Source organism: Homarus americanus, unplaced genomic scaffold (assembly GCF_018991925.1).
Source record: "Homarus americanus isolate GMGI-L3 unplaced genomic scaffold, GMGI_Hamer_2.0 scaffold24260, whole genome shotgun sequence".
In the NCBI taxonomy this organism is placed as follows: domain Eukaryota; kingdom Metazoa; phylum Arthropoda; class Malacostraca; order Decapoda; family Nephropidae; genus Homarus; species Homarus americanus.
The window spans coordinates 2235547-2261938 of record NW_024721079.1 but is presented as its reverse complement, the minus strand read 5'-3'; the positions used below and the strand labels follow the sequence as shown (position 1 = coordinate 2261938).

The 26392-nt window shown below is 40.6% G+C and overlaps 1 protein-coding gene across 1 annotated transcript; it reads right to left on the bottom strand.

Annotated features, from left to right (window-relative positions):
• Window positions 1-143: 143 nt before the first annotated feature.
• LOC121861430 lies at window positions 144-26349 on the bottom strand. Its single transcript, XM_042359151.1, has 5 exons — window positions 26311-26349; window positions 26096-26125; window positions 3707-3873; window positions 1893-2064; window positions 144-1328 (listed from the first exon to the last, which is right to left on the bottom strand). Exons 3-5 carry the CDS (start codon window positions 3814-3816, stop codon window positions 615-617), a joined length of 996 nt encoding a protein of 331 aa, XP_042215085.1. The 5' UTR covers window positions 3817-3873; window positions 26096-26125; window positions 26311-26349; the 3' UTR covers window positions 144-614.
• Between the last annotated feature and the right edge of the window lie 43 nt (window positions 26350-26392).

The following is a 26392-nucleotide window of genomic DNA, read 5'->3' as shown; positions in this document are numbered from 1 at the left end:
TTCAGCCAACGAAGGAGGAGTGGGGAGGGAGGGGGGGTTGTGGGGGAGAGAAGGAAGATGCATCTGGGGGACCGTACGTGTGGGTGGAGGTATGAGATGGTTCACACACACAAATAGGTTTGGACTTAAAAAAAAACTCGATGTAATCTTGGAGACTTATTATTTTGGATAACAGAAGTAGATTAATATATCATAAATCTACTAAAAGAGAGAATACCATCCAAGGAGAAATAATAGGGTGGGTAAGTAGTAAGTGTGTGTGTAAACAGGGGTCGTTGCCACTGAATAACAAAAGGTTCAATAGTAAGGTATGGCGCCTCAGATCACTGTTCGACTAAAACATTCAACATTTATTTTGTTTATGTGTAAAAGATAAATACTCATATCTTAGCCTACTACTGCCCAAAAGTAAATCAAGTTACTAAGGCAAACAAGGTTGTTTTTTTGTGATAATTTTGTTACGTTTCAGTAATTTTATGGTCACTTGACAGTAATTACTCATGAGAGTTGGAAAAGCTTCATGCTACCTGGCGATAGGACTGTACATTTTAACATCATTGAATTTATAGAGTAAAAGATGGTGAATTACTCAGTGGTTGATACACACGATCCAGCTACTGTCTCGAGAAGCCGACCACGACATCAGTGATGGCGGAGCAGCCGACGGTCCTGAGAATCAGTTGTAGATGGTTCAGGAGGTGGCAGGAGGAAACACTAGAACAGGGCTTCTCCAGGAAGAAAACATACAGCTCATCGGGGCAGAAAGACACTTCACTATGCTTTGGAGCTCTTTTCTTCTGTCTTTCTTTAAAGGATTCAATCATAGAACGAAGGCTTTTGTTCATCAGTGGCAACAACCAGTTCATATAGTCCTTAGCGTCCTGGATAATATCAGCATTTCTGTCCTCATAAAACTCAAGGATGTCCTTCTGAAAATTGACAGACTGAACAAATTCATTCTGAAGCTTAAGTTTGTCTTGCTGGTGAACTGTATCTCCTGTAAACAGCTTATTAATAGCAATCTTTGGATCGCGAAGGTTCAAATTCTCATAGGGAACAATATACAGTGGAGTAGCTATGGCATAGTTGGGCCAATCCAGTTTCTTCTGGCGAGAAAAACGAGAAATTTTTGGTGCCAGAGTTTGGTTAAGGAGCGGCCAGATGGGCAGTCCGTGTCGGTACCAACTGTAGCTGTTGGCGAGTGCCACCTCTTCGTCCACGAACCAACTTTTCTCACATATAACGTCGCGAGCATCACCAGAACTCCAGGTGACTTTGTCACTAAAACTATCACGGTGTAGATTCATCACGACAAACTGCTCCGCCCTCTGTAATGTGACAAATCTCGATTAAATACATGAATTTTATTTATATAAAATGCATATCACTATTTTAAGCCAAACACCTTGATGATTACATTTTCTTCTATCTATATATATTGGCAAAGATGTCACCTTCAGCAACATTCTCCTTCGTCAAAAAGAAATATCATTTGACCATTGAGTAGCATCAGTAATAACAAATGAATGTTAAACATACGATAAGGAATAAAAACGGTACAGAAACTTCAAACTGAAGAAGCCTTTAAACTGCATCAGCAAAAAATACAGAATCCGGCAAAGGAAGACACGGGTGAGATTTCAATCCAAAATACAGAATCTAAGAGCGAAGGAACGTAAAAATAATGGAGGAAGTACTGAGAGGGCAGATTATCAAGGGACAATATTTTCAACTGGATCTCAAGAGATATAGGAAAAGAAAAAACTACCAAATGAACAATAGAAATAAAGAGGTTTAGCGGCGCTCAATAAACAGGGAAGGTTCTCGATAATACGGAAATCGACTGACCCAGGCTGACAAGCCGATCAGTGGCGAAGAGGATAAAAGCTTACCCTCAATGGCTCCTTGAAGGGTGACGAGGGGTCAATGGAAGCGCCCTTGCCTCCTACTCCTCCTCTTCCCTTGATCAGTACATGCTGCTGGCCCTTGTGACACAGCTCCTCCAGTACGGACAGGTGAACCTTGCTGGGGGCTCCGAACAGCATCTTTACTGACGAGCACATCCTGATAGAAGGGGTAGACCCGGTAGAGGGTAAGGATAAGTTAGAATATTTGGAAAGGAAGGTGACAACTTAGTATAGTCTCTCTCTCTCTCTCTCTCTCTCTCTCTCTCTCTCTCTCTCTCTCTCTCTCTCTCCATAGTTCCACCCCGCTTCCATATTACATATAATGGAGGTTGTAGTATCGTCCTATAAAAACACAGCCACATAAGGCATTATGCGAATTTAACCCGAACTTCTGGCAAGAATAATTATCGTAATGGGTAAAACTATACACGATTTCCTGAGATTTAATGATCCAATACCCTGAGCGTTACAGTCATCTCTTGTCTATTCGTGTGAGCGTGAAGCCTAAAGAATAAAAAAAGGACTAAATGAGTTAAGATAATCAAGAACATAAAGAAGGGTCGTTTAGGACTAGTAAACTACTCTCTAAACCACCTCATTCAGCAGTTAGGAATCACCGCGGCTACGAGCATGACCACCCCTTGCTAGGCCTCTGTTACTATCGGCATCAGTCGAGGTCAAGACACCGACCTGTACAGTGCGTTGTTGACTCCTGTTGACAAGAACAGATCTTTCACTCTCCAGCGCTAAAGAAATAGAGGAGCCCTCGTGTGTGTGTTGACTAGCTCACTCTAACATAACTTGCTCTCGTATATTATTATTATTATTATTATTATTATTATTATTATTATTATTATTATTATTATTATTATTGCTGTTGTTGTATTTGTGATGAACTTCAAAGTTTTAAGGCAGATGAATATTTTGTAACCTTTAAAAAAAATTAATATGTAAATCGTATTAATGTGTCGGTTGATTTCACTTCACGGTTTCTTAGATTGATGTTTTTATGGAGGTTTCCTAAACATTAATAATTATAGAAGAATATAAGACTACGTGTTCATCTGTGCCCCGATATCTGTGTTATAATACATGTTTTTAAAGAAGTGTCTCTATAACTGACATACAAATATAATGTGTCTGTGTGTATGTATGTGAATGTAGTTTGTGTATGTTTGTGTATGTGTGTGTGTATGTGAATGTAGTTTGTGTATGTTTGTGTATGTGTGTGTGTATGTGTGTGTGTTTCACGGATTTGTAGTGATAGTCGTCCGTTTGATCGTTAAAACGCAATTACCGTTCTGCCTCACGGGTACAACAGTTAAATTTAATATTTTTTATGTAAGTCGTTGTTTACTATCATAATATAAGCAAAATATAAGTAATTACGTTAGATTAGGTTAGTTTAGGCTTGGTTAGGTTAGGTTAGGTTAGGTTAGTAGCGCTGCTTTTCATTTATAATTTGTATTACGATAATTTACATGATTGTTCCAATATACAAATTGGTTTGAATTTTAAAGAAAAATATATAAATTTTCTCCATTTATCAATTATTCCTAAAACGGCACACAAACACACACACACACACACACACACAAATAAAAAAAATATATATAGCATTAGTTCAGTTCTGCCAAGAGATTATGCAATAGTATTTACTCTTTAACTTCACAAACTTTAAAGAAAAAAAAATTAACTTTGAATAAATGTTTGTTAAGAGACACTACTCCAGCCTCTATTGCGATATGTCAGTCTGTGCCTAAAGTTGAAGTAAGAAATGAAGGTGTTGCTTGGCTTACCCACTGACGGGCTCCTGGGTGACGTGACACACACCTCCTCCACCTGACTGAGAGAGGACACCCTGCACCAGTAAGAGCAGCTGCAGCATGGCCACACCTGACCCTCTCATGCTGTGGGTTGTGATGATCAGAAGTACAGCCTTAACAACATGTACAACACTTGTATCCTGCAAAAACAAAATCGCTGTTTCAATTTTATCAATTTGAAAGTTGTGAATATTACAATAAATGTCCGTTTTTAAGCCAAATGATGTAACTTCCAAAGAGGGTTAAGTTTTTGTGTTCTTTGTCATAAATAACTTCATGGAAATTAGTTTATTATAATACATTTTTGTTGTGAGTTTTATTTGGGACTTTGTTTATTTTCAAGAGAACCAAAATACCTAAATTTGGTTGGAAATGGTTAGATTAGGTTAGTTTTTGGTTAGTAATGACGTTTATTCATTTATAGTTTGTATAATTAGTATTTGCATTGTCGTCCCTTTACACGTTTAAAATTTCGAAAGAACGAAAAATATAGAAATTATCGATATTTCAAAATTATAATTATTAGACGAGAAGAAGAATCGAATAAAGGAGACGAAGCAAGACATATAAGACACCAAAAACAACATATCAAAAATTCAGTCTGGATTCCCACTAATCACCGACATCATCCACTGACAACACCAACACGTGATACAGTACACGGGTCCCACTGCCTACTGTATCATTGTTACTTCCTGTGTTCCCGGATTTTCCACGGCAACTTATCAAGGTAATGCGATGGTGAGTGAAAAACAGGATGTGATGAGGAGGGGGGATAGTGATGAGATGTGAGATGTGATATAACGCGAGATTTTTCAGAAGACTGGTATATAGTAAAGAAGACAAGATACTGTACCAGGAAGTGGGGGTATAGGGAAGGGAGTCTTTTTGATAACAGTGTGAGCCAAGATTTTCTATTTTATTCTAGGGAGAAGATTATTTGTCTTTTCATATCAATGTTTTTTTTTGTATTTGTTTTAATTCATATGCATTTGATATATTGATTTGCATATTCTTTATTAGTTAACATTCGTAAGAAGTACAGGTGTAAAGGTGATGCTGTAGAAGATTAATTTTTATGTAATAATTAGAAAAAAATCGGTTAATGATAGTACAAAACATCTTAAGAATGACAAACAAATATTTACTAACGTGTTGGGTCGGTAGTTATTATAGGTTATGTGTACAGTATACTAACTTTATATGCGTTGGGACTACATGAGGCATCTTTGTCACATAGCCAGAGTATGTCCGTGGAAAGCTGTAGGTGGTCATCAGAGTGCACGGTCATGAGCTAAAGCAATCATCACTTTCATCTTCACAGCTTCACTCTCAATAGCTGAAGTACGTCTGACAGCTGTGTGTGTTTTGGTACGGGAGTTACGGGATCTCATTTCCGGTTTGCCGAAGCTTATGAGTGCACGGGGGACACTGTAGTGTTTGCTGTATACGATAAGTTCGGTTATGAGTCGTAAACTTTAGTGAATCACTCGTTCAGCCTGAAGGGTGGCCGAGGAGACAAAAAGTGATCGTAAATCGTTATTGAATCTGGTCCCAGGTCACAGCTAAGTTGGCCTTTAAATTTATAATATCAAATTGTCCCAAGGGCATAGAAACTTGTCAGCATTTCGTTCTGTACATATAGAAATTACATCTACGAAGGAGTTATAACCATACGTTTGGTAATACCGGTAGTAAGGAGTTATTCTTTTTGCAGATTATGAAACAGCAGAAATTATCATCACCCACACACGAGTCGGAGATAGAGTTCGGCCAACCGAGTGCGTGGGAAATCTTCTTGGGCTGTCTCCCACATAGTTTACAAACATGCTTATCCAATTGTAAACAAGTATAATAATTTTACTAAATAAACAACATCATCATTATTTCCTCTAAAGTACGAGCGAAAACTTCTTCATTAGCTCAGTAACAACATGGCGCCCAGTTTGGCCAACTCTATCTACGGCCCACACAGCCCAAACAGCCCCCTGGCGGAGCGAATGTAAATATGTTCTGTGCTGCCGTACACTGTACATTCAATAACATTTTCTGAATTTTTTTGTTTTTTTAACCGATTTGGCATCTGATATTTTACCCTTTGTACTCAAACAATTGCCTTCACACAGCTGTCTAGGCTTTCCGTACAATTGTATTTCCTTCATCTTTGATATTCAGAAGAGTGCTGTGACATTCAGGCATCAGTGTGTGTAATGTGTATTATTTACTTTCATTCCCGGATTCTTCTCTGTATTACCTCCTAGACTTCTATCGTGACAAATAACGCCCTTGTCCCTCTTGTTACTTCGTCTCGTTAGAGAAAATCCCGTCAGCAGAGGTCTCGTTGCAACTTGTGACAGCAGAAATCCTATCGCATTACACGGCAGTAGGGAATGAGTCTTATCTTACCTTGTGGAAGAAGAGATCCTTTCACACCGTTATGGCATCAAGAGATCCTATCTCACTTAATAACATCAGAGATCCTATCACATTTCGGAACAGCAGAGGTCTTGTCGCACCCTTTAACAGCAGATCACTGTCAGGACGAGAGACTGTAGGGTTGAGAGTGTGTGTCACCGCAGGAAACAGTCAAGGTTTGACTCCCTCCGCCACACTGATGTTATCGTAACTTTGCTTTGTTACCTCTCTCTCTCACATCCCCTCCTCGCTCTCACCCCCCCCTTCCTTTCACCTCTTTCCTCTCCCTTATCTCCAAGCAAACTATTGTGGATCCCCTCTCACATAGGCCTCATAAAACATGACAGAGTTGATGCCCTCGCCAAACTCGCGTCTAACAAAGACACCGTTGAATACAATTTGGGTCTGTCAAAAAGAACCCTTAAAACTATAAATAGGAAAGACCTTATTGATGAATTTGACGTAAGTAGACAAGTGCAAACAGGCACTATTCGATCCATAGTTTACCATGATGAGATGTATCAAGTGAAACATGTATATGGAGCAAGTAACAAGATCACTAGATTGTAGCCGCTAGATTAAGGTTAGTATATAAGTACCTCTGGCAGTATGTTCCTCAGGCAGATGTAAACAAGACTAAATGTAAAGTGTGTGGCCAGACGTATAGCCACACACTCTAACACTACGTCCTCGACTGTGTGAAGATAGAACCTTTTAGGGACAGGTCCAAGCACACTGTGTGTGAAATGGCAGAACACTTCATCTCTAATGGCAAGATAGCCGACATATTAAGATTGTATCCACTTTTTTCACGTATAGAACCAAATACACAATGTGCTTGAATACTTCTCACGCAAATGTGAATAACAAAGTGTACTGCCAGACATACTGCCTCACACGCCTGTACTCACGCATTTGTGAAGAAGTTACCCTTTATGTATAGAACTAAACAAATAATGCAATTGAAATACCGTGTAACATTCAGTGCCATAATATCCTGACCACGGGGGTTAATTATTATAACCCTTTGTAAACTCTACTCTGTAATCCTTTTGCGCTACCGCTCACAGGATGAGTGTGGGGTGCACAACAAAGTAGCCGCTGTAAGCGGCAAAATCAATCCCCACACCTCCCCCGCTCTGTGTTGTGTTAGGGGAGTAGATTTATGAATAACTTTTAAGCAATAAATGAGTTACTGTATGCCGATAAAACTTTCTCCATCACGGATAGCCATAAATATGAGGTACAGAACAAGGCAAAACAGAGACCAAAGGAGAACGGCGAATGTGTTCCTGTCAAGAAAGAATGAGCCAGTTCACATCCTTGAGTTACGGAACCTCGAGTCAGACGGATAACTTATCTGGAACGTAACCCATCTGTAACTAGTGAGATGCCTATGCAGGTAACTAGATGAAGGAGCGACAGACATTGGAACCTTACCTGAACAAATCAAGAGTAATATGAAAACTGCCGACTCGAAAATATATATAACAAAATTTGACGAGATATAACATAATCTTCAGTTGATATCAGTGGAGGAGAGTCTAGAACACTATATTGTTCCTTGTCTTAGTTAACAGATAGTGACGAAACTCTGAGGATGGCTCGCGAGGTGAAGGATGTGGAGCCAGACTACAAGTTACGTGGCAGGATTAATGCTGCAGAAAACGATGGTTGAGAGTCTTAAAACGAAAGGTAAGAATCTGTCAAGTGTTTTCTGTTGTGTTTGCAGTGTTTGGTTTCTTATCGCCCCCAAAAGAACTGATCATCAAGTAACACTTTTCGTCCACTTATCACTCAAGTAACACTCATCAGTCATCACCCAGGTACCAGAAGTCATTACCAACCCCCCCCCTTTTCCCCATGTTCCTTCTCCTCCCCTTACCCCCACCCTCCCTCTCCTCCCCCCCCCCCACCTCCCTCCTCTCCTCCTCCCTTACCCCACCCTCCCTCTCCTCCCCTTACCCCCCACCCTCCCTCCTCCTCCTCCCCTTACTCCCACCCTCCTCCTCCTCCCTACCCCCACCCTCCCTCTCTTCCTCCTCCCCCCCCCACCCTCCTCTCCTCCCCTTCCCTCCCCCCCCTCCTCCTCAACCACTATACAAATACAGTAGTCACACTCGGTCATCTTTTTCAATTATAAGAGTCGTCACCAAGTGTCAGCGTCCAGGGGATAGCAGGCGTCAGCACCGAGCGTCAGCAGTACCTATTGTTGTATCAGAGGCGACATTTCCTATCACAACACAACACTCGTCAAGCCTCCTCCTCCCCGTCACTGTATCTCTGTTACTGTAACTACGGTTTCCCACGGCGACTACTTCTCCTTCTCTTCCTCCTCCTCCTCCGCCTCCTCTCCCTTCTCCTTCTCCTTACCCGTGTGTTTCATTTTAACTTGGTCGTTCATTTTGGTAAGGCGTGAAAGCTTAATGCCCATGTATTACAAGCGTCGACATAAGAAAGTAATACCATGAACAATATAGGCTCTCTCTCTCTCTCTCTCTCTCTCTCTCTCTCTCTCTCTCTCTCTCGTCAAAGGAACACGTTAAGATCGTTCTTTTTTCATTGTATGTTTTGTGTTTATCGTAGAAGACCTAAACAAACAAATCGAGGCAGACAAACCGGACTCTCCAATACCTGAAGAGGAAGAAACAGTTTTAAAGTAAAAAAAAAATTTGAGAGTTTGAGAGTTTTGTTTCTTTCTCGGGAATGGTATTTTTTTTCGTAATTTGTCACTAATTAAGGGCATAGTTCCCGGGTAACTAATCATAGTTATATAGAGAGCCAGGTATTTGTTATGTGAGATCACCTGAAGATTAGCCCCCCTAGTTTATTTCATTTGATCATTAAACACCCCAATGCTTCCTAGGGGGGGGGGGGTAGGTTAGGATGTCATTGAGGTGGTTGATCTTACGGTGAGATAAACGGAGGGTTTAATTTTCACGTGGCCTTTGTTGTGTGTAATAAATCTAGATTAATGCAACCCTGTGACAGGTGTTCTCTTACTAAAGAACATTATTAAGTTTTTTCTAATATTTCCTCGATCTTCTAAGCACGGCACCATCAAAAATTCGTAATGTAGATATGACACCTTATTCATATTTGCATTACTAAGAATTCCACTGGACGTGTTTTTTCTACCTTAGCTGACAGACTATTAGACCCCTTTATGACGTCATTGTTTACTATTGACTATTCAACAGATCTGTCCCCAATTTACTTCAGACTTTACAAACATATAACTTTTTTTTTTACTCTGTATTTTGTGCGAGTAGTGAGTGTAAGTGTTTCAAGAGAGTGATATTTTGTCACAGTTCATCAACTTTGGGCTGTAAACATAATCTTTAACATTCCTTCTATAATACTACCCGACTACTTGGCGACGATAAACACAAGTCTCCCTATTCCAGTGTTAAGTATTGTCTCTATAACAGCGATCTCTGAACTATTTGTGTTTATTAAAGTCATAGCAGCTCGTTCTCACCCCCACCCGGAATAATTACCCAGGCCAGTAATCTTTATATCCGAGGTGAAGTTGAACCCGCCTGAAGGGGAGGTTCCTGTCAAAAAGCAATTTCTTCCTCTCGAGATTCCTCCTGTGGACAGAAGGAGACACACACAGGCGGGCGGAAAAGAATGTTGACGTTAAATGTTTTCACACACAAACAGACAACAGACTTTACTTAGAAACACCGACACACAAGAAAGACAAAATCAGTACCATGAACAGTGTTAAAAAGTTAAATATAGTCCCTCATATATATTCATATTTCCTATGACTCACAGTACTGTATATGGCACCCAGGTTATTCCTTTCACAGGTTTTAGTGTATGAAAGAAAAAAAAATATTCGGATCAAGATGACACGACACCTTCTCAGAGTGTAGGTCTGATAACCTCACTTACAGCTGTACAGTGAGCTTACGACACAACACATAATAATTTGTTTTTCGGAGTTCATTTTCATTAGGTAATGCCATTATAAACGAACAACAGAGCCCGTGTATCAAAGACCAAACTTTCTTCTTAATCGTTGACCTTTGAGGTAATGTCTCCAGTGCTACACGTTTATTATACTGCTTACTGAGTAATATGCCTCTAGAAGCGTACAGGCCTTAGATGTCAGATATACGACTTACAACCAAAGGAACTCACACCACAAGTAAGCTAAATACTGTGCTGAGACTTGTGATTCGTGGCGGACACTCGGCCACACCCTGAGTTGGAAGATATCAAGACACCTAAACATAAACATTCAAGCCTTATCTCAGGCATTGTTTACTCATGACCAAATTCCAGGTTCGAATCCCACACACTAACCCAACTATACCCCCCCAAAATTATCGCTATGGTGTTCAATCATCAGGTGAAATATGATGGTGGGAGAAGCGACTCTTAAGGTGATCCAAGATACAGATACCTAAATGTTGTCTCGATATGCAGACCATCGATAGTGTGTCTTTGGTGTTGACGGTGACGACTTAACCCCTTTGAAGAGAAAGACTAAGGAACTCGTTCTGCTAGAAGATTAAAGTCCACGCTTCCAAGGGATTAATGTCATCTTACTCAAAGGATTGGGGTCGTCGTACTCAAAGGATTAGGATCCTCTTACTCAAAGGATTAGGACACCCGAATTTAAGGGATTAGGGTCCACGTACTCAAATATTTTTGGTCTTCGTACTCAACGGATTAAGGTCCTCGTACTCAAAGAATTATACTCCAGGTGGTGACGTGGTTTAATTTACAAAAATGAATTAAAGAATAAAAATACCATAATTTACATCACAACATGCTCGTCACCCATCAATTGCTTTAAAATTGTTGTGTGTTTTGTAAGAGAGAGAGAGAGAGAGAGAGAGAGAGAGAGAGAGAGAGAGAGAGAGAGAGAGAGAGAGAGATTTCTAAAAACGGCTTCTCAAATCAAACTAACTGAACATAACAATAATACTTACAGTCGTATAAGTCCACTCACACACACACACAGAAGGAAAGTTCGACTGGTTGTGAGGACTAAACAGATGACACCCAAATCCGAGTATTTTGCATATTTCACACTTGTACACTGACTCATGAATAATCCGAATTAGCAGAGGTTTCCTACATGTTTTTAAAGGCATCTTGGAGGTGGCTCCCGAGTTTTGTTTCTCAGTGTAATTTATTGCCAAACATAGTAAAAGATCTGTTCATCTCTTAACACACTTCAGCACTACTTGCCCCTGAATGTCTTGCGTCTACATCATCACATACACGTATCTCAGACCTATGGGAAGGAGACGATTCGCTGAATAGGTTTAACGATGACATGAGATAGTGATAAAAAATGTTAATGGTTAAGATTAGATAAGAATGAATGAAGGTTATTCTATGTTGTTGTATAAAGATGATGACGTGTTGAAAAACTCAATAACAGATGGATTTAGAAAATGTCGTGATTGAATATGAAATAGAATAGAAAGAGAGAGTACGATAAATACATGAGAGGGAGTGGGGGAGAGGAGAGTGCTTAGTGGGGGAGTGGGGGAGAGGAGAGTGCTTAGTGGGAGGAGATCTTAGTGGGGGTGGGAGAGGAGATGCTGAGCAGAGGTGGGAGAGGTGCTGAAGGAGTAAGGAGTGTAGTGAGGGTGGGGGACAGGAGAGGTCTTGGTGGGAGGTGGGGCGGGGGGGAGAGGAGAGTGCTTAGTGGGAGATGGGGTTGGTGGGGGAGTGGGAGAGAAGAGGGGGTCTTAGTGGGGGGTGGGGGAGAGGAGAGTGCTTAGTGGAAATGAGGTGCTTGGTGAGGAGTGGGGACAGGAGGTGCTGGTGGGAGGTGGGGGGAGAGGAGGAATTAGTGGGGGAGACGGGAGGTGCTTGAGTGGGAGATGAGGGTGCTTATTGGGGAGTGGGGGAGAGGAGGGTGTAGTGGGGGAGAGGAGTGCTTGAGTGGGGGAGAGGAGGTGCTTGTGGGGGTGGGGGAGGGAGAGTGCTTGGTGGGGGGGCAGGGGGAGGTGTGAGTGGGGAGATGGGGGTGCTTGGTGGAGTGGGAGAGAAGAGTGTGGTGGAGTGGGGGGAGAGGAGGGGTGTAGTGGAAATGAGAGTGTGAGTGAGGGGTGGGGGACAGGAGAGTGTGAGTGGGAGAGTGGGGGGGGAGGGAGGTGTAGTGGGGGTGCAGAGGTGGTTAGGTAATGGAACAGGAGTTTTGATTGAGAAGTGAGAGGACACACACACACACACACACACACACACCTGCGGGTCTACAAACAACACTAATAGACAATAAAACACATACGAGTAGTGTCGTTCTAACTGTGGTGCCTCGAGAGACAAAACACTCGTTCCTGTTGATTAGCTTCTCGCTGCTAGTGACGGCCAGATCACAACAATATTCTCCCTTGTTTATTTAGCGGATGAGTCAAGTTTTGGTCGCCTAGTGGAAAAAAGGTTGAGTAAACATGGGGTTTGGTTGATGATGGAGCTGCTACCTGTTGTGTTGGATACGGCAGACTATACCTGCTACTACTACCCCCCCCTCCTCTCCTCTCTCTTAACCTCTCTCTGTTTCCTCTAATCTATAATGAGGTCGTTTATCTTAACCTAACCAGATCCTTACCTTTCATATTTTCTCACCTACCCGGAATTATTTATATTACCCTACTGGTATGTTTTCGTCTTTCTTTTATTATATGAATGTATCTGAGGTCATCTTTCTTAACCAGGTAGCTCCCTCATTTAAGTGTCTTTGCTCTATCTCACCTGAACTCACCTGTCTTGAGCCAGTGTTATCATCTTCAACCTTCCTCATGTCACACCAACTTACGGGAGGTCGACCTTTTATCTCAGGTATTTGTACTCTTTATTCTGTTTGTTTTTGTATGATTCTATCTTTATCAAGGATGAATGAACTAATGGACAACAAATACATACAATTAAAAAACAAATAAGGTCATGTTCCGACGGTTCTGCTTGGTGGAGATCACGCTGACTCCTCGAGGACAAGTCTTTACTATGTGGATGTTTGATGAAGACAGCCAACCGAATGACCTTTGATCTCTTAAAACTCATCGAACTTTGAATGCAAAACTGCCAGGGATATAAATTCGTCATTAAAAGTCCTCGGCTCAAGGCTGGAAACTAATTTAAATTTGGAGGTGGTGCTTCAATCAGCAGCCAAGTGAACTTTAACCCGATACCCTTGACCTTTGACCTATCTTGATCAAACCTGAGAATGTTCAAATATAACTCGTAAATAACTATCTCTCCTCAGTGCTATTCTGACTCTGAGAATCATATCTGGCGTTTATAATATATTTCCAGAGAACACTCAAGCCACACAAAGTATACAGTGGGATTAGCTCTTTGTAGTCTGTAAAAATTGCAATTGTATTTAATGTTTATTTTTCATAGCATCAGTTTTTATAATGTTTTTAATGGGACAATATATTTTTTTCTGTTGACTGTGACAATATTCGATATAAACACCATTTTTTTATTTTTTTAAGAACTGACAACAAAAGTATTTTGATAATTTCACGACACAAATTTCAGCCACTTTTAACCTTTCTGTTTACTGTTGTCGTTTCTTAGATGTTATTGTTGTGATTCCTTGTTGCAAAGTATGTGTAAAGTCATCCTGGAAATCCTTAATATTTAAAAACGAGGAAAAATCGTTCTTTAATGAAGATAATCCTTCACATAAAGGCGTGTTGATAACTATATGCAAATCAAAGATGAATCAGTAGCATTCGTCAGGCAACTATCCACACACAGTGACGTAACAGATGCCAGAGTTTTTAATCATCAGGTGAAATAAGCTGGGTGCCTAATCTCCATGTCATCCTCTTCATAATACTCTCTTCAGGTGAGAAATACTGTTAGAGTATAGTTTATTTATTGATATCTGGTAGTTCTTATATTTCTAAATAAATAGTGCCGGATCGTGGCAGGTGGTGAGGGTAGTGGCAGGTGGTGAGGGTAATGGCAGGTGGTGAGGGTAATGGCGGGTGGTGAGGGTAATGGCAGGTGGTGAGGACGGTGGCAGGTGGTGAGGATCGTTGCAGGTGGTGAGGAGTGACAGGTGGTGGCAGGTGGTGAGGAGTGGCGGTGGCAGGTGGCAGGTGGTGAGGGTAGTGGCAGGTGGTGAGGGTAATGGCAGGTGGTGAGGGTAATGGCGGGTGGTGAGGGTAATGGCAGGTGGTGAGGACGGTGGCAGGTGGTGAGGATCGTTGCAGGTGGTGAGGATAGTGACAGGTGGCGGTTTAGAACCTACCTTGACCCTTTAGAGGACAAAGCATCACTTTGGGATTTTTTTGTGGCTAACGCTAGACGAAGGTGTAGCTCCAGCCCTCTGAAGGGTAATATGTTTCCTGGCTCACATCTACGTTACTCATTTGTATTCATTACACTGATCTAAAAATTAAATATTTAAACAATTTTAAAAAGTAAGTTCACTGTCAATAACATCGTTGTTACATTGCTACTGCAGATGTTTATGTTTTGGTGGGAGTGACTGAAGGTGGCGCCGCCTGGGAGCACAACAGAACACTGCAAGTTATGACGTCATCACAGGCTGACCAATTACCAAATGGCTTGTTGAACACCAATCAGAAGGTCAGTTAAAAACGATACATCACGCGCCTTTCAATAATTAATAGTGTTATAACTTGAAAAGAATAATGTTTCACAGATGCAATTAATATTAATTAAAGTGGAAGTTGTAGTAACAAAATTTAAAGGCATTACTTGAAAAAATTTCTTCAGTGTTTTATCCTGATTTGTACTTGATGTTACGTAACTTATAAAGTCAATCGCTGAATGGATAACGCCAAGTAAACAACTAGATGCATATAACGTGTCGCAGGCGTCCACATGCTGTACCTCGTGCACGCCCTCTGTGGTGGGTGCTAAGTTGCTAACATCTACTGACGACGCCTACTTACTACTGCTGGGTCTCCCATTTCCTACTGCTGTGCACCTGCTGTTCCTTCTCTTACTTGTGTGTGTGTGTGTGTGTGTGTTTGTTTTCGCTGTATTCAATTGTTTCTTTATTAAATTATTAGTTTATTTGGGTCAATAAATGTTTAAATCACTATTCAAGTTCAGTTGAAGTTCTTGTTGATGAAATTATATCGTTCATTAATGCGTTAGGAGCACCTTACCACTGGCCAACATAAAGGTAGACAAGATATGCCACAAACTATAACAAAATAACCGTGAACATTCAATCAGACACTTGTTCACTATATCTTCAAGTACATTACGTAGGTTCACCAACTGTATATCCGTATCAAGAGGACTTGTCGCCTTGAGTACAGTAAATGGATCACCTGAAGATCCGTCTCCCTCATTTTATCTCAACCTAAGAATTAAACAACGTTGCGCTAACCTAACCTAACCCAAAATAGCGTTAGGGTTGGTTAATCTTCAGGTGTAATAAGCTGGGGAAGGAGAGAATCTTCAGGTCATCCCAGTAAATTAATCCGTTGTGTACAATGATTGAACACCTTCATTACAATAATTTAACCCCTTTAGTACGATGACAATCCCTTAAGTACAATAATATCGCTTCCATGTTGTTGGTATCGTACTTGTGGAGTTACGTAATCGTCTTCTAAAAGTTCGGGCATCATTTTCATGATTATAAATAAATAAGTAGAACAAAATATAGCACAGCTTACGGGTTGGCACATCACATAGGGGGTACAATACTTTTTAGATAACATTACCCGAATGAAATTAGCTTCATCTGGAATTTGGGAAACTTGTAAAATTATAAATTCTTTCCACCTATGTATATAAACTTCACTTACTAAGGCTATCCAACACAACAAACTCTCATTTTTAAAGAACCTAAACACCCGAAACATTATCAGTGAGTCACACATCTATATACTATCAGTTTGTGATCAGAAAATAAATTCACACTCAGAACCTTTCTTTAACATATCGAGTATTTACCGTGTTACTTGTGATTCCGTCTTGCGTATCTCTGTCCTTGCTGGAGCTGTGACGTTCGATACAAGAGCAGCACTTCACGTAACCTAAATACCGTAACTTTGAGGATATTATTGTAGAAAACCGCCTCAGTCCTCTCACTCACAGTGGCTTTGAGGTACAGGACCTCTGCCCCTCACAGGCTTGACCTCATCAGTTCACGGGTCGAGACATATCGCCAGGACGAAGCTTAACCTAAACGACTCAACTATCGTAATTAGTTGTGTGTTTGTTTAAGAAAAGTATTAATGTCCTTTAGCTATGTTTTATTAACGTTCGTACACTTATACGTACCATTCGGGCACTAACTATTTAATGTAATTCAATTCTCATCCGTTTTATGGGGAAGTTTATCGTTATGTCGTTTGTAAACTAATAATCATGTAGTTTATCTCTTGTACGTCAGGTCGTTTTGTTATGAATTTATAATTTTATTGAATTAATTACACTTCATTAATTTCTAGCCACTTTGTGTGTGTGTTTATGTATAAACTATTACTATTAATACTGAAATTCCCGTGAACGATTTTAAATGTACGACCACAAGGTAACTGTAGCGAGGACATTACTGTGATATTTCTCTGTGCACACTTATTGGATTACGACATAATATTTTTTCAGCTGTGAACCTAAAGACACGACCGCTATACACTGTTAAGAATATTAATCACTAGAATACAGGTATATACTTGAAGCATCGAAATAAACACCGACTGATGTATACACAAAATATAAGTCTTCCAAGAAGTCTTGTTTAGCACAGTGAATGCCCAGAGAAAGCTAGTAAGAAAACCACCTTGTACAAATACTTATAAAAAAATACTCGTCTCATGGAACAGCCCTGCACTTTATTTTTTCTTTACCTGCCGACTCATTCTCAGCCTTACCTCGTCACCTATATGAGTCGCTGCTTCGGAAAGGAATTGTTATTGACAAACGAAGTGATAATTTGTATTTGTTTTTCGTAATATGTGTGTGTCTGGGGGGGAGGGGGGGGGTTGGGCAACACTAGAACTAGATCGCGCGTGACATAAATGAGGCAAGGGAATGGATAAAGTCACAGGGAAATAGTGATGGATGACGTGATGAGTAAGTGTGGATAAAGAAGAAGAATGGTAAAGGCAATAAACAAGTGTGGATGAAGGGAGATGAAGATGGTAAAGGATAAAGTGATAAACAAGTATTTAACTGACGGTTATTACTACTAACTACTACTTTGTTGTCACGCGGAATCGAATATGACAATCATCCAACAATGACAAAATATGATTTATAAATGATGTCATCCTCGTTGGTGAGAACTAAGGTGTCTCAAAAAGCCGATACGGGACCTGCAGGGAAGTCCACAGATGTTGCACGTGTGGAAGGCTACATCGAGTACGGGAGGGGCGGCCGCAGAGTCTTTCCGGTGCTGGTGCATGTCCGCCTTGGCATGTTGTCGGTCTAACTTGATTTTAACACCTTGTTGCGGTGCTTCTCTAAACGTTACAGTGTGGTGTAATCGTCTCCCAGGTGAGGTAGTCTTTTTGGCACTTCTTCACGTTTAAGGGAGGGTATCCCTGTACCTTTTCCGTTGCCCGCCAGCATTACGTTTGCAGTTAAATGACTATAGAGTACCTTCTCTGGCAGTCTACTGTTACCCATGCAGGTAACGCTGCCGGTCTTTTATAGTGCCGTTGAAGCAGAGAGAAACTGACGTGTGATTTTTTTTCTTCGCAACAGACTCGAAGGATGGAACTTAGACTCCGTTGGTTAAAGTTCTCAAGTGCCTTGAGGTGCCTCCTGTATATGACCCATGTCAAAGCAGGGTTGGGAAGATAACCATTCGATAAGCGTGCAGCTTTGTTGAAAGTTTTAGCTCTCTACAGCTGAAGACACGAGTAAGTCTGCCAAGAGACCTGAGACGCATATCTGACCCGACATTGAATCTCTAATGTGATGGTGGAAACGGTTAGCGTAAGAGAGGGTGCTTTCGTTAACCTGGATGGACGGTGGGGGCGTGACTGAACCAGGGGCCGAAGCGTGCTACGCGTCTGCAAAGATACTCAGGACCTCATGTATGTCTCGTTCACTGTGAGCAAGTCATTTACATGTTGAACTTCAGTGATTGAACATACCGATACCTTTGGCCTTGCCTGGAATCGTCTTATGTTAAGACGACTCCAGTAAAGGTAATAAACAAATAAAGATGGTCACAGGAAGATGGTGAAGAATATGGCAGAAAACAAGAATGAATGAGGCCACAGACAGAAGTTAGTGGAAGAAAAAGGGTTAGTAAAAAAGTTATTTTATGCAGCATAAAAGTATGAAAGACCCAGTAATATAACATTCGACTAAATAAACACAGGTTCTCTAGCACAATATAGCGAGTAAGTCGTTAATAACATTCGACATAGCCACAAGAACAGAAACTCACTGAAAATACAAGGTCAAATAGTACTGTATCTTCGGGGGACAATGAAAAGACTTTTAACAAGATGCCACATAAGACTTATAGGTGTTTCATTTGAAGTTCCAACCAAATAAAATAATAAGACACCTGCTTGAATGACTCTGGTGACTACGGCAACAGAAGGGTCTCTGGTGACGTGTGGCAATACCGTAAATTATATACGTCAACACTGTTAGTTGTGAAAGTCGGTGAGGTGACAAATAGCTGTAGCGAGGTGGGAAGATGCTATTAATGACTATATAAATGGTTGGTGAAAACGTTTCTTAGAAGCTCTTAAGAACTGTGGAAATAGAATTAACATTAACTTTTTAGAGGACAGCGCTGCACTTACAGTAGGGTCTGAGATATCTAAGTGCACCCTCAGGTTATACTAATATACTGGGTACACACAACATATAGGCCGTTTCACACTAATTGATTATGTGTTTCCTGCAGGTGCCCAAGAAATACTTTATATTCACTTATGTTTCTTAATATGGTTTCTGATGTATTGATGTCAGGAAGTTGCCTCCTAGGACAAAACTCACCCCCGCCCCCCCGGGCAAAAGCTCCCAAAGGGCAAAAACAAAAACAAAATTAGGAGAAAAGCCCCCAGGACAAAAGCCCCGAGGAAAAAGTCCCTTAGGACAAAAGCCCCAAGGACAAAAGCTCCCTAGGACAAATAATAAGATTTTTTTAATAAATATTTTTATTATTTAGTATTTAGTATTTATGCCTGTAAAATATTACATGTATTATATCATAAAATTGCAATATCTTACCTAACCTAACCTAACTTAACCAATTTTGCACTTTAGCTGAAGGGGTTTTGTCCATGGGGCTTTTGTCCTAGGGGTCTTTTGTCCTAGGGGTTGTTAATTCCTTCAGTATACACATCGCTTAGTACACGAAAGAATATTAGTTCAAAATTTTTCTTTACGTAACTCCGATTAATCTTACATCATACGTAGGTGTCGTGAATCATTAGTTAGTCGTTCGATATAACTTAAAAAAGATACGTCTTTCCTTTAAATATCTACACACACACACACACACACACATCCTTGACCACCGTAGGGTCAAGACTCAAGACCTATTCAGGCGCTGCTCCCACTACGCAGCTGCCCCCCTTGGCCAATGTCAGCCCATTCCCCAAGTCCCTCTCCCCGACCCATCCTCACCACCGGGATATCTACCTAATCAAAAGTGACAATTTCGTTTCGGAAAGAAATGAGATCAGTGTTGAACAGTGATGAACGGTGTTTAAGCCAGTGAATTCAGCACCAGACAGTACCAGTAAGAGCCGCGACCCACCAGTGAGATAAGCACCCCTGGGAATTAACCACCATCTTCTGACAAGCAGGTGCTAATCCGTCCACCCTAGGAACAACAGAGGGCCGGCAGGCTATGCACCTGACTACGGGCTAACACAACATCACCGCGCAGTGAGGTACTGTGTGACACCACCCCACACCACTCGGTGTCCCCATGACGACGTGAGGTCCTTCATATCAACACCCGAGGACGAGTCACTGTACCACGTAAACACCACACCACCCGGTGTCTCTATGACCACGTGAGGTCCTTCATATCAACACCCGAGGATGAGTTACTACACCACGTGAACACCACACCACCCGATGTCTCCATGACCACGTGAGGTCCTTCATATCAACACCCGAGGACGAGTTACTACACCACGTGAACACCACACCACCTGGTGTCTTCATGACCAGCCCACGCCCGGGCCATCAACTGTAAACTATAATAATTTGTATGTTCAATCATTGTTCCTCCTTCTTTTAGTAATGAAAGCTATTGTTAAACGACCCACCCACCCCATGTCTTTGTATGTAATAAGTCATTTTTGTCAAATGTATATTTTCAGCCTTCGGGCTGCCGACTTTTTCAATAAACCGTTAATTATTATTATTATTATTATTATTATTATTATTATTATTATTATTATTATCATTATTATTATTATTATTATTATTATTATCATTATTATTATTATTATTATTATTATTATTATTACATCAAGCAGGTAATTTCTAAGTTTATCTCGTACCTAAAGTGGCACAGTTTGTACATGTAATTCCCAAGCCTATGACCTGACACAAATTTCTCTTCTTTCTCTCAAGTACGTACAGTGGTCTGTGAGTGTGTGGGTGTGACCCCAAGGTGTAATGTACTCTGATGTACTATTCTTTTGTTCCTCCTCAAGCACACAGTTTTCCACTTCCGTTCCGTTTCTGACTTGGTGTGTTCCCTTCAGCTGTCCCGGCAGGCATTGTCCTACTCACCTACAAGCCGGCTTATGGTGGGCTGTTCTTGACCAGTCGTGTCTTCCTATAGCTATTTCTATGAACTTGGACCAACTAAAGAGTCGCGCTCTTCCTCGCCTCTCCCTCTCCACTCCTCTTTTCCAGCCTTGTGGTCTTAAGGTGGGGGTGCAGGAGGCAGCAGCCCTGCCATGACACTACACGCCCCGTTTTCTAGCATTGTTCCGCCTCCTGGCAGCGTAAAGCGCCATGACGAGCATTATCGCTGGATCCACTAGAAGAAGGATGTCCCCAGTATTCTGTAGGCCACTTGAGCCCCGCCCACACACACCCGCCGCGTCCCGCTACATCAAGGATACCACCGACAGTGTCACCCACAGTTGTGTGTCGCACGCGCAGTCTGTGCCTTGTGGCTTCATAACGTTTCTTCAAAGTGCAACTTGCGTTTGCGTCTGTGACGAGAGAATTTTGCCAGAGTCTCTGTTACAAGAATGTTTATCTAGCATATTTTGCTTGCGACAAGGGAATCTCTGTTACTTCCCCTGACCGTTACAGTTTATAGTACATCGTTAGCATATCGTGTCTTGGATATAGAGTATAGATCTACCTTCTGTCCCGCGTCTTTGACAAGGCATCTGGCCTTCAACCTCGCGTGGGTGACAAGTCAATCTAGCTAGCATATTTTTCTGTGAGAACTGTGAGGACTGAGGAATCCTTTACTTCTTGTAAGTGAGTACTCCGCCCTCACCTGCTGTGGACTGTTTGCCTGCCGCGGGTACCCTGGAGGTCCTGCTGGTGGTCAACTTTCACAGGGCTGGAAAGTAGTGGTGCTTTGACCATATCAGCGGGTGAGTTTATATAAATTTTTAATTATCAGGAATTTAATTGTGAAGAAGTTGACAACATAGATATTTGTAGATCTGTGTAGCCTCTTTAACTTTTGTTACCGTATATCTCTACAACAGCAGCAGCTATCAGGAACACCCAAATAAATTCCCATGAACATCATCCTTGTCTTTGTTACTCAAGTTACCAGATTTCTTTTCTTGAATTTAGTTATATTCTTCACGAGTTACGCTATAAAACAAAGGTGTCAATGTTAGATGCAGATGGAAAAAAAGAGTTGAACAAAAAAGATACAATCAGAACTAAAAACAGAAACAGGAATAATAGTAATCCCCATCACCCGAGGCCAACGGTCCAGGTTCATTAGAGCAACAGGGGAAGGTCTTTAATATTCATACCCATAGAGAGATGAAAACTACCTGGACCGCCAGCTTGACTTATCTCCGCTAATGGTTGCCGTCGGTGTGGCAGGATAATTACTCATTAAACCTCGACATAGTTGCAACTACATGGACGGAATCACTCAGACCTGGTGTTATTTAGCAGTAGAGCAATAGGTAATTAATGAGATTTTTACTTGATTTAACTTGGAATCCTAATGCGCAGAATAAACAATAATAATAATAATAATAATAATAATAATAATGGGACCATATCACCATCTTCTGGAATTCACAAGAACTACAAGTAAAATACATATTATTGAGAAGAAGAAGAAGAATAACAAAACGCTAAAAGTTAATAATTAAAATAGGAAAAGTCTTACTTATCTTAAACCCTCGTGTGATATTTTGACTATACTGCATGTAATGAAATGTTCCTTTAAGTTCCTCTGATACAGCCGTGAACAAAAGACAGATACTAATACCTTGTTAAAATATCTTCTATGCAAAAAATTCTATCTCTCATAAATACTAATTGTTGATGGATTAACGAAATTGCAGACCTCATTACTCGTTTACAGACCTTAGTTGTTGAAGCACAGTCATAACATGGCGAGGTTAATTCTTCCCATAAGTTTTAAGGTGCTTCCTGGTCTTAGCTAATGTAGCACCTAAACGCATTACAGCAGAGAATATCAAAATTAATAGTTTATTATCCTGGTACAGTATGTATTTAAGATAACAATACCCTGTAATAACTGATAAACGAATCTACTGATATGTATGATATCACGCTACGATAACTGCCTATACCTGGAGATTACGATAACTCTACCTTTTAAGTCTGTCCTTGTCGTGGTATTTATATAATTGTAAGTGTGTGTGTGTGTGTGTGTGTTTATATACATCAGTCTCTCTCTCTCTCTCCTTGTCCAAACCCGTTCAATTTAAACCAAACCACTCTTATGCACATCACAAAAACGACCTCAACAGTACTTCATAATTTCTCCAGTCCCATTTTTAAGAACAGTTTGGTGCCAAGTAACTCTTTTTCCCTGTACGACCAAAGAAATAAAAGTCAATAAACCGATGAGAGGAACACAAAATAATAACCACAAAAAATAAACTAATGGCGAATAGGAAATTAAGTAATGACGAATATGATTATTAAGTCATGACACGAGCACATATTGACAGTCATTGGAGTGTGTGCTAATGTGAGTTACTTCATGTCAACACGAAGTCGATGTCAAGTTTGAGAGACAATCAGCCCTTTGGATTGCCCCAGGAGAAGAAGGGTTTTTTGTTATGGGGGAGGGAGAGAGAGGAAGGTAATCAAGCTGTTCTTTGCAATGATTATAAAAGTTCTCTTGGAAGCTGTTATTCGAGACCTTGACAAGTATTCTTAGAGACCTTTATAAAAACTTAAAGACCCTAACAAACACACACATTCAGAGACCTTAACAAACACACACTCAGAACCCGTAACAAACACACCGAAAAAAATGCACATATATTAAAAAAAAACACTCAGAAACCAAGAGACCATGACAAGCACACAAACAGTCTAAAATACAGAATAAAAACACAAAATAAAACTGACAAACACACTCAAAGACTCACAACGAAAACACTCACACACACTTAGAAACCCTGATAAACTATAATCACTAACAAACACACTCAAAGACTCACAAAGGAACACACTCACTAACCCCCATTAGAAACCCTTGAAAACACAGCTTACACAAACCACCTCAAGCTTAAGGAGGAACCAAGCTTAGAGTGCCTCGTGAGGGTGTGAGTGATAGCGTTCATTTACATACGATAGGACCTAAGTCAACATTGACACTATCAGGTGACATCCTACACCCAACCGCCCAGTTCTCTCCTTCTTTCCTCCCTCGACCCTCACGGCCTATTGGTGGCTGGAGAAGAGATGGTTGAGGTGAGAGATAAAGAGACAGAGAGAGAAAAGCAGTAAGCGGGAGATAGTGAGAGAAAAAGAAAGAGAGAGAAACAGTAAGAGAGAGATAATGAGAGAAAGAGATAGAAACAGTTGGAGAGAGAGAATTAAGAGAGAAACAGAGAATAAGAGGAAGGTATTGAGAGAATAAGAAGGTATTGAGAGAAAGAGAGAGAAAAACAGAGAAAAATAGAGATATATTAAGAGAATGAGAGATAAACATAGTAAGAGATTGAGAAAAAGAGGAAGATACTTGAAACAGAAAACAACATTAAAAAAGTTAGACACCAAAGACGCCAATAAGGACAGAAAGACAGAGACATTGTGGAGAGGGAAGATGATGATGTACAAGACTTGACACTTAGTATAGTGATGAAATTTCTCAACTCTGTCAAAACAAACTTATGAAAAGAAATATTGTAAGTGACGTCAAGTAAAAATAAGTACGGTGCCGAGGTTACAATAGAAGCCCTCCAGTTATTATACTCACTTGAGATGTTAATTAATAACCTTTTCACACACACACACACATACAGACAACAAACTACGTAGGAATTAAACTCTGTAAAGAAATATAGTTGGTGGAAACGAGGCATATGGCACAAGCCGTGGATGAGTCAGCTCGTGTTGTTTACCTACCGCCGCGGAGTCACCATTCTTGTTTATCTTTTCCACACCACCTTGAGACATAATGAGGCGAATATAACTTTTTTTTCATTATTATTCGGTGAAAATAAAATGTTGTAGTGCACAATACAGGGGGTATTTGCCAATTGTAAGTGATATTAACGTCTATCGCATTAAACTAGAGGTAATGAGAGCTTATGAGCCAGGCTTTATGTCGAGACTACCAGGTGAAGTACTTGGTCAACATCAGCCTTGTCAAGTGTTCCCCAGGTGAGAGAGTGTACTGCTGGGGTGACAAGTTGAAGGAAGATATTGAAGAGTGGATTATGTGGATGATAATGTGGTTAGGTTAGTTTTGGTTAGGGTGGGATAAGCTAGGCTGTTATGTTAGTTTATTCGAGGTTAGGTTAGGTTAGGTCGGAATAAATTAGGTTGCTATATTATATTATTTGATGTTAGGCGTCGGTTGGGTGGATATAGCGCTCGCCTTTGTTCCAGGGGTCAGTGGTTCGTTCCCGGGCACTACCCGTTCACCCAACTGTAATTGGGTATTGATTGGGTAGCTAATTTTACAACTTCAGGAAGTTAATGCAGTTCCGGTCATGCTGCCTACTAGTGTACTGAAAGCTGTAACATAGCGAAGGTAGGATGAGGCTTTGATAAGGTGGACTAGCAGAAAATTCGGATGGTTCATGTCGTTTGCTATTTAAATCTGAGCGTTGTAGTGTCCCAGTAAGTGGAACTGCTGTGCGTCAGACTATTTACCAATTGCTTTGGTAAGCACAACTTAGATGGACCCCTAAACCCCAGTGTTATGGCAACATCAGCTGTCACATTTTCAGCCGTTCAAGACACGTCCATGCACACACTAAGGTGAGCTAAAATAAGGTCTCACAGTGCACTGTCGATCAGTGTAATAGTTTACATGAATAAGTGATCATGTTGACTTTTGAAAAGCAGAGCCTTCGTCCAGGATTCTACTAGTTAAACTAAGTAAATTAATTAAAAATGTAAATTATCTTCATAAGGAATAAAATAATAGTTTATCCTAGTCATTCCTCTCGTACAATAGTTTTCTATGAACAACATCCTACAGATCCCCAAATGAAAGTAAGAAGAATGGTAAAGAATGATATACTCAATACAGTATGTACTGTATGTATTGCTTTTATTCAATTCTCATACAAGTAGTATCAAAATATATTAATATTTGATGTTTAGTTCTATCTTAATAAGATCCGTAATACAGTACAGTATGTTTACCAGCTATGGCGCCTTCATATGATAGTGAAAGTTATCCTCATCTTCGCCTTACGTCTTCACACAGTTTTCCTAGATAGGCCTAAAAGTTGTTACAGTACATTAAGTACTCTATTACACTTACGGTTAAGATTCGATATAGTATAGTGTATACATGCACAGAAGTTTATATTAATTTCAACTTACAGTTAAAGCGTAGAAGGCGAGACAGGTACACTGAGGTGTGGCACAAACATTCAGGTCAGCCACAGACAGTCAGTTATGGAAGAAAGTGAAATGTGTAATGTGTAACTCCTATATATTTACCTTCCCTCTATAATTAATTAACTGATACTTACAGCAGTCTTTACATCATTGTCAAATTATCATACAAGCCTCTAAAGTACTCTTGTATCCATTACCTTCAATACGGTGTGTTGACCTTGACTGACGCTGGATGCTCTACGCCGCTAGTAACAAATAATGCTGTTGAATTCTGATTTT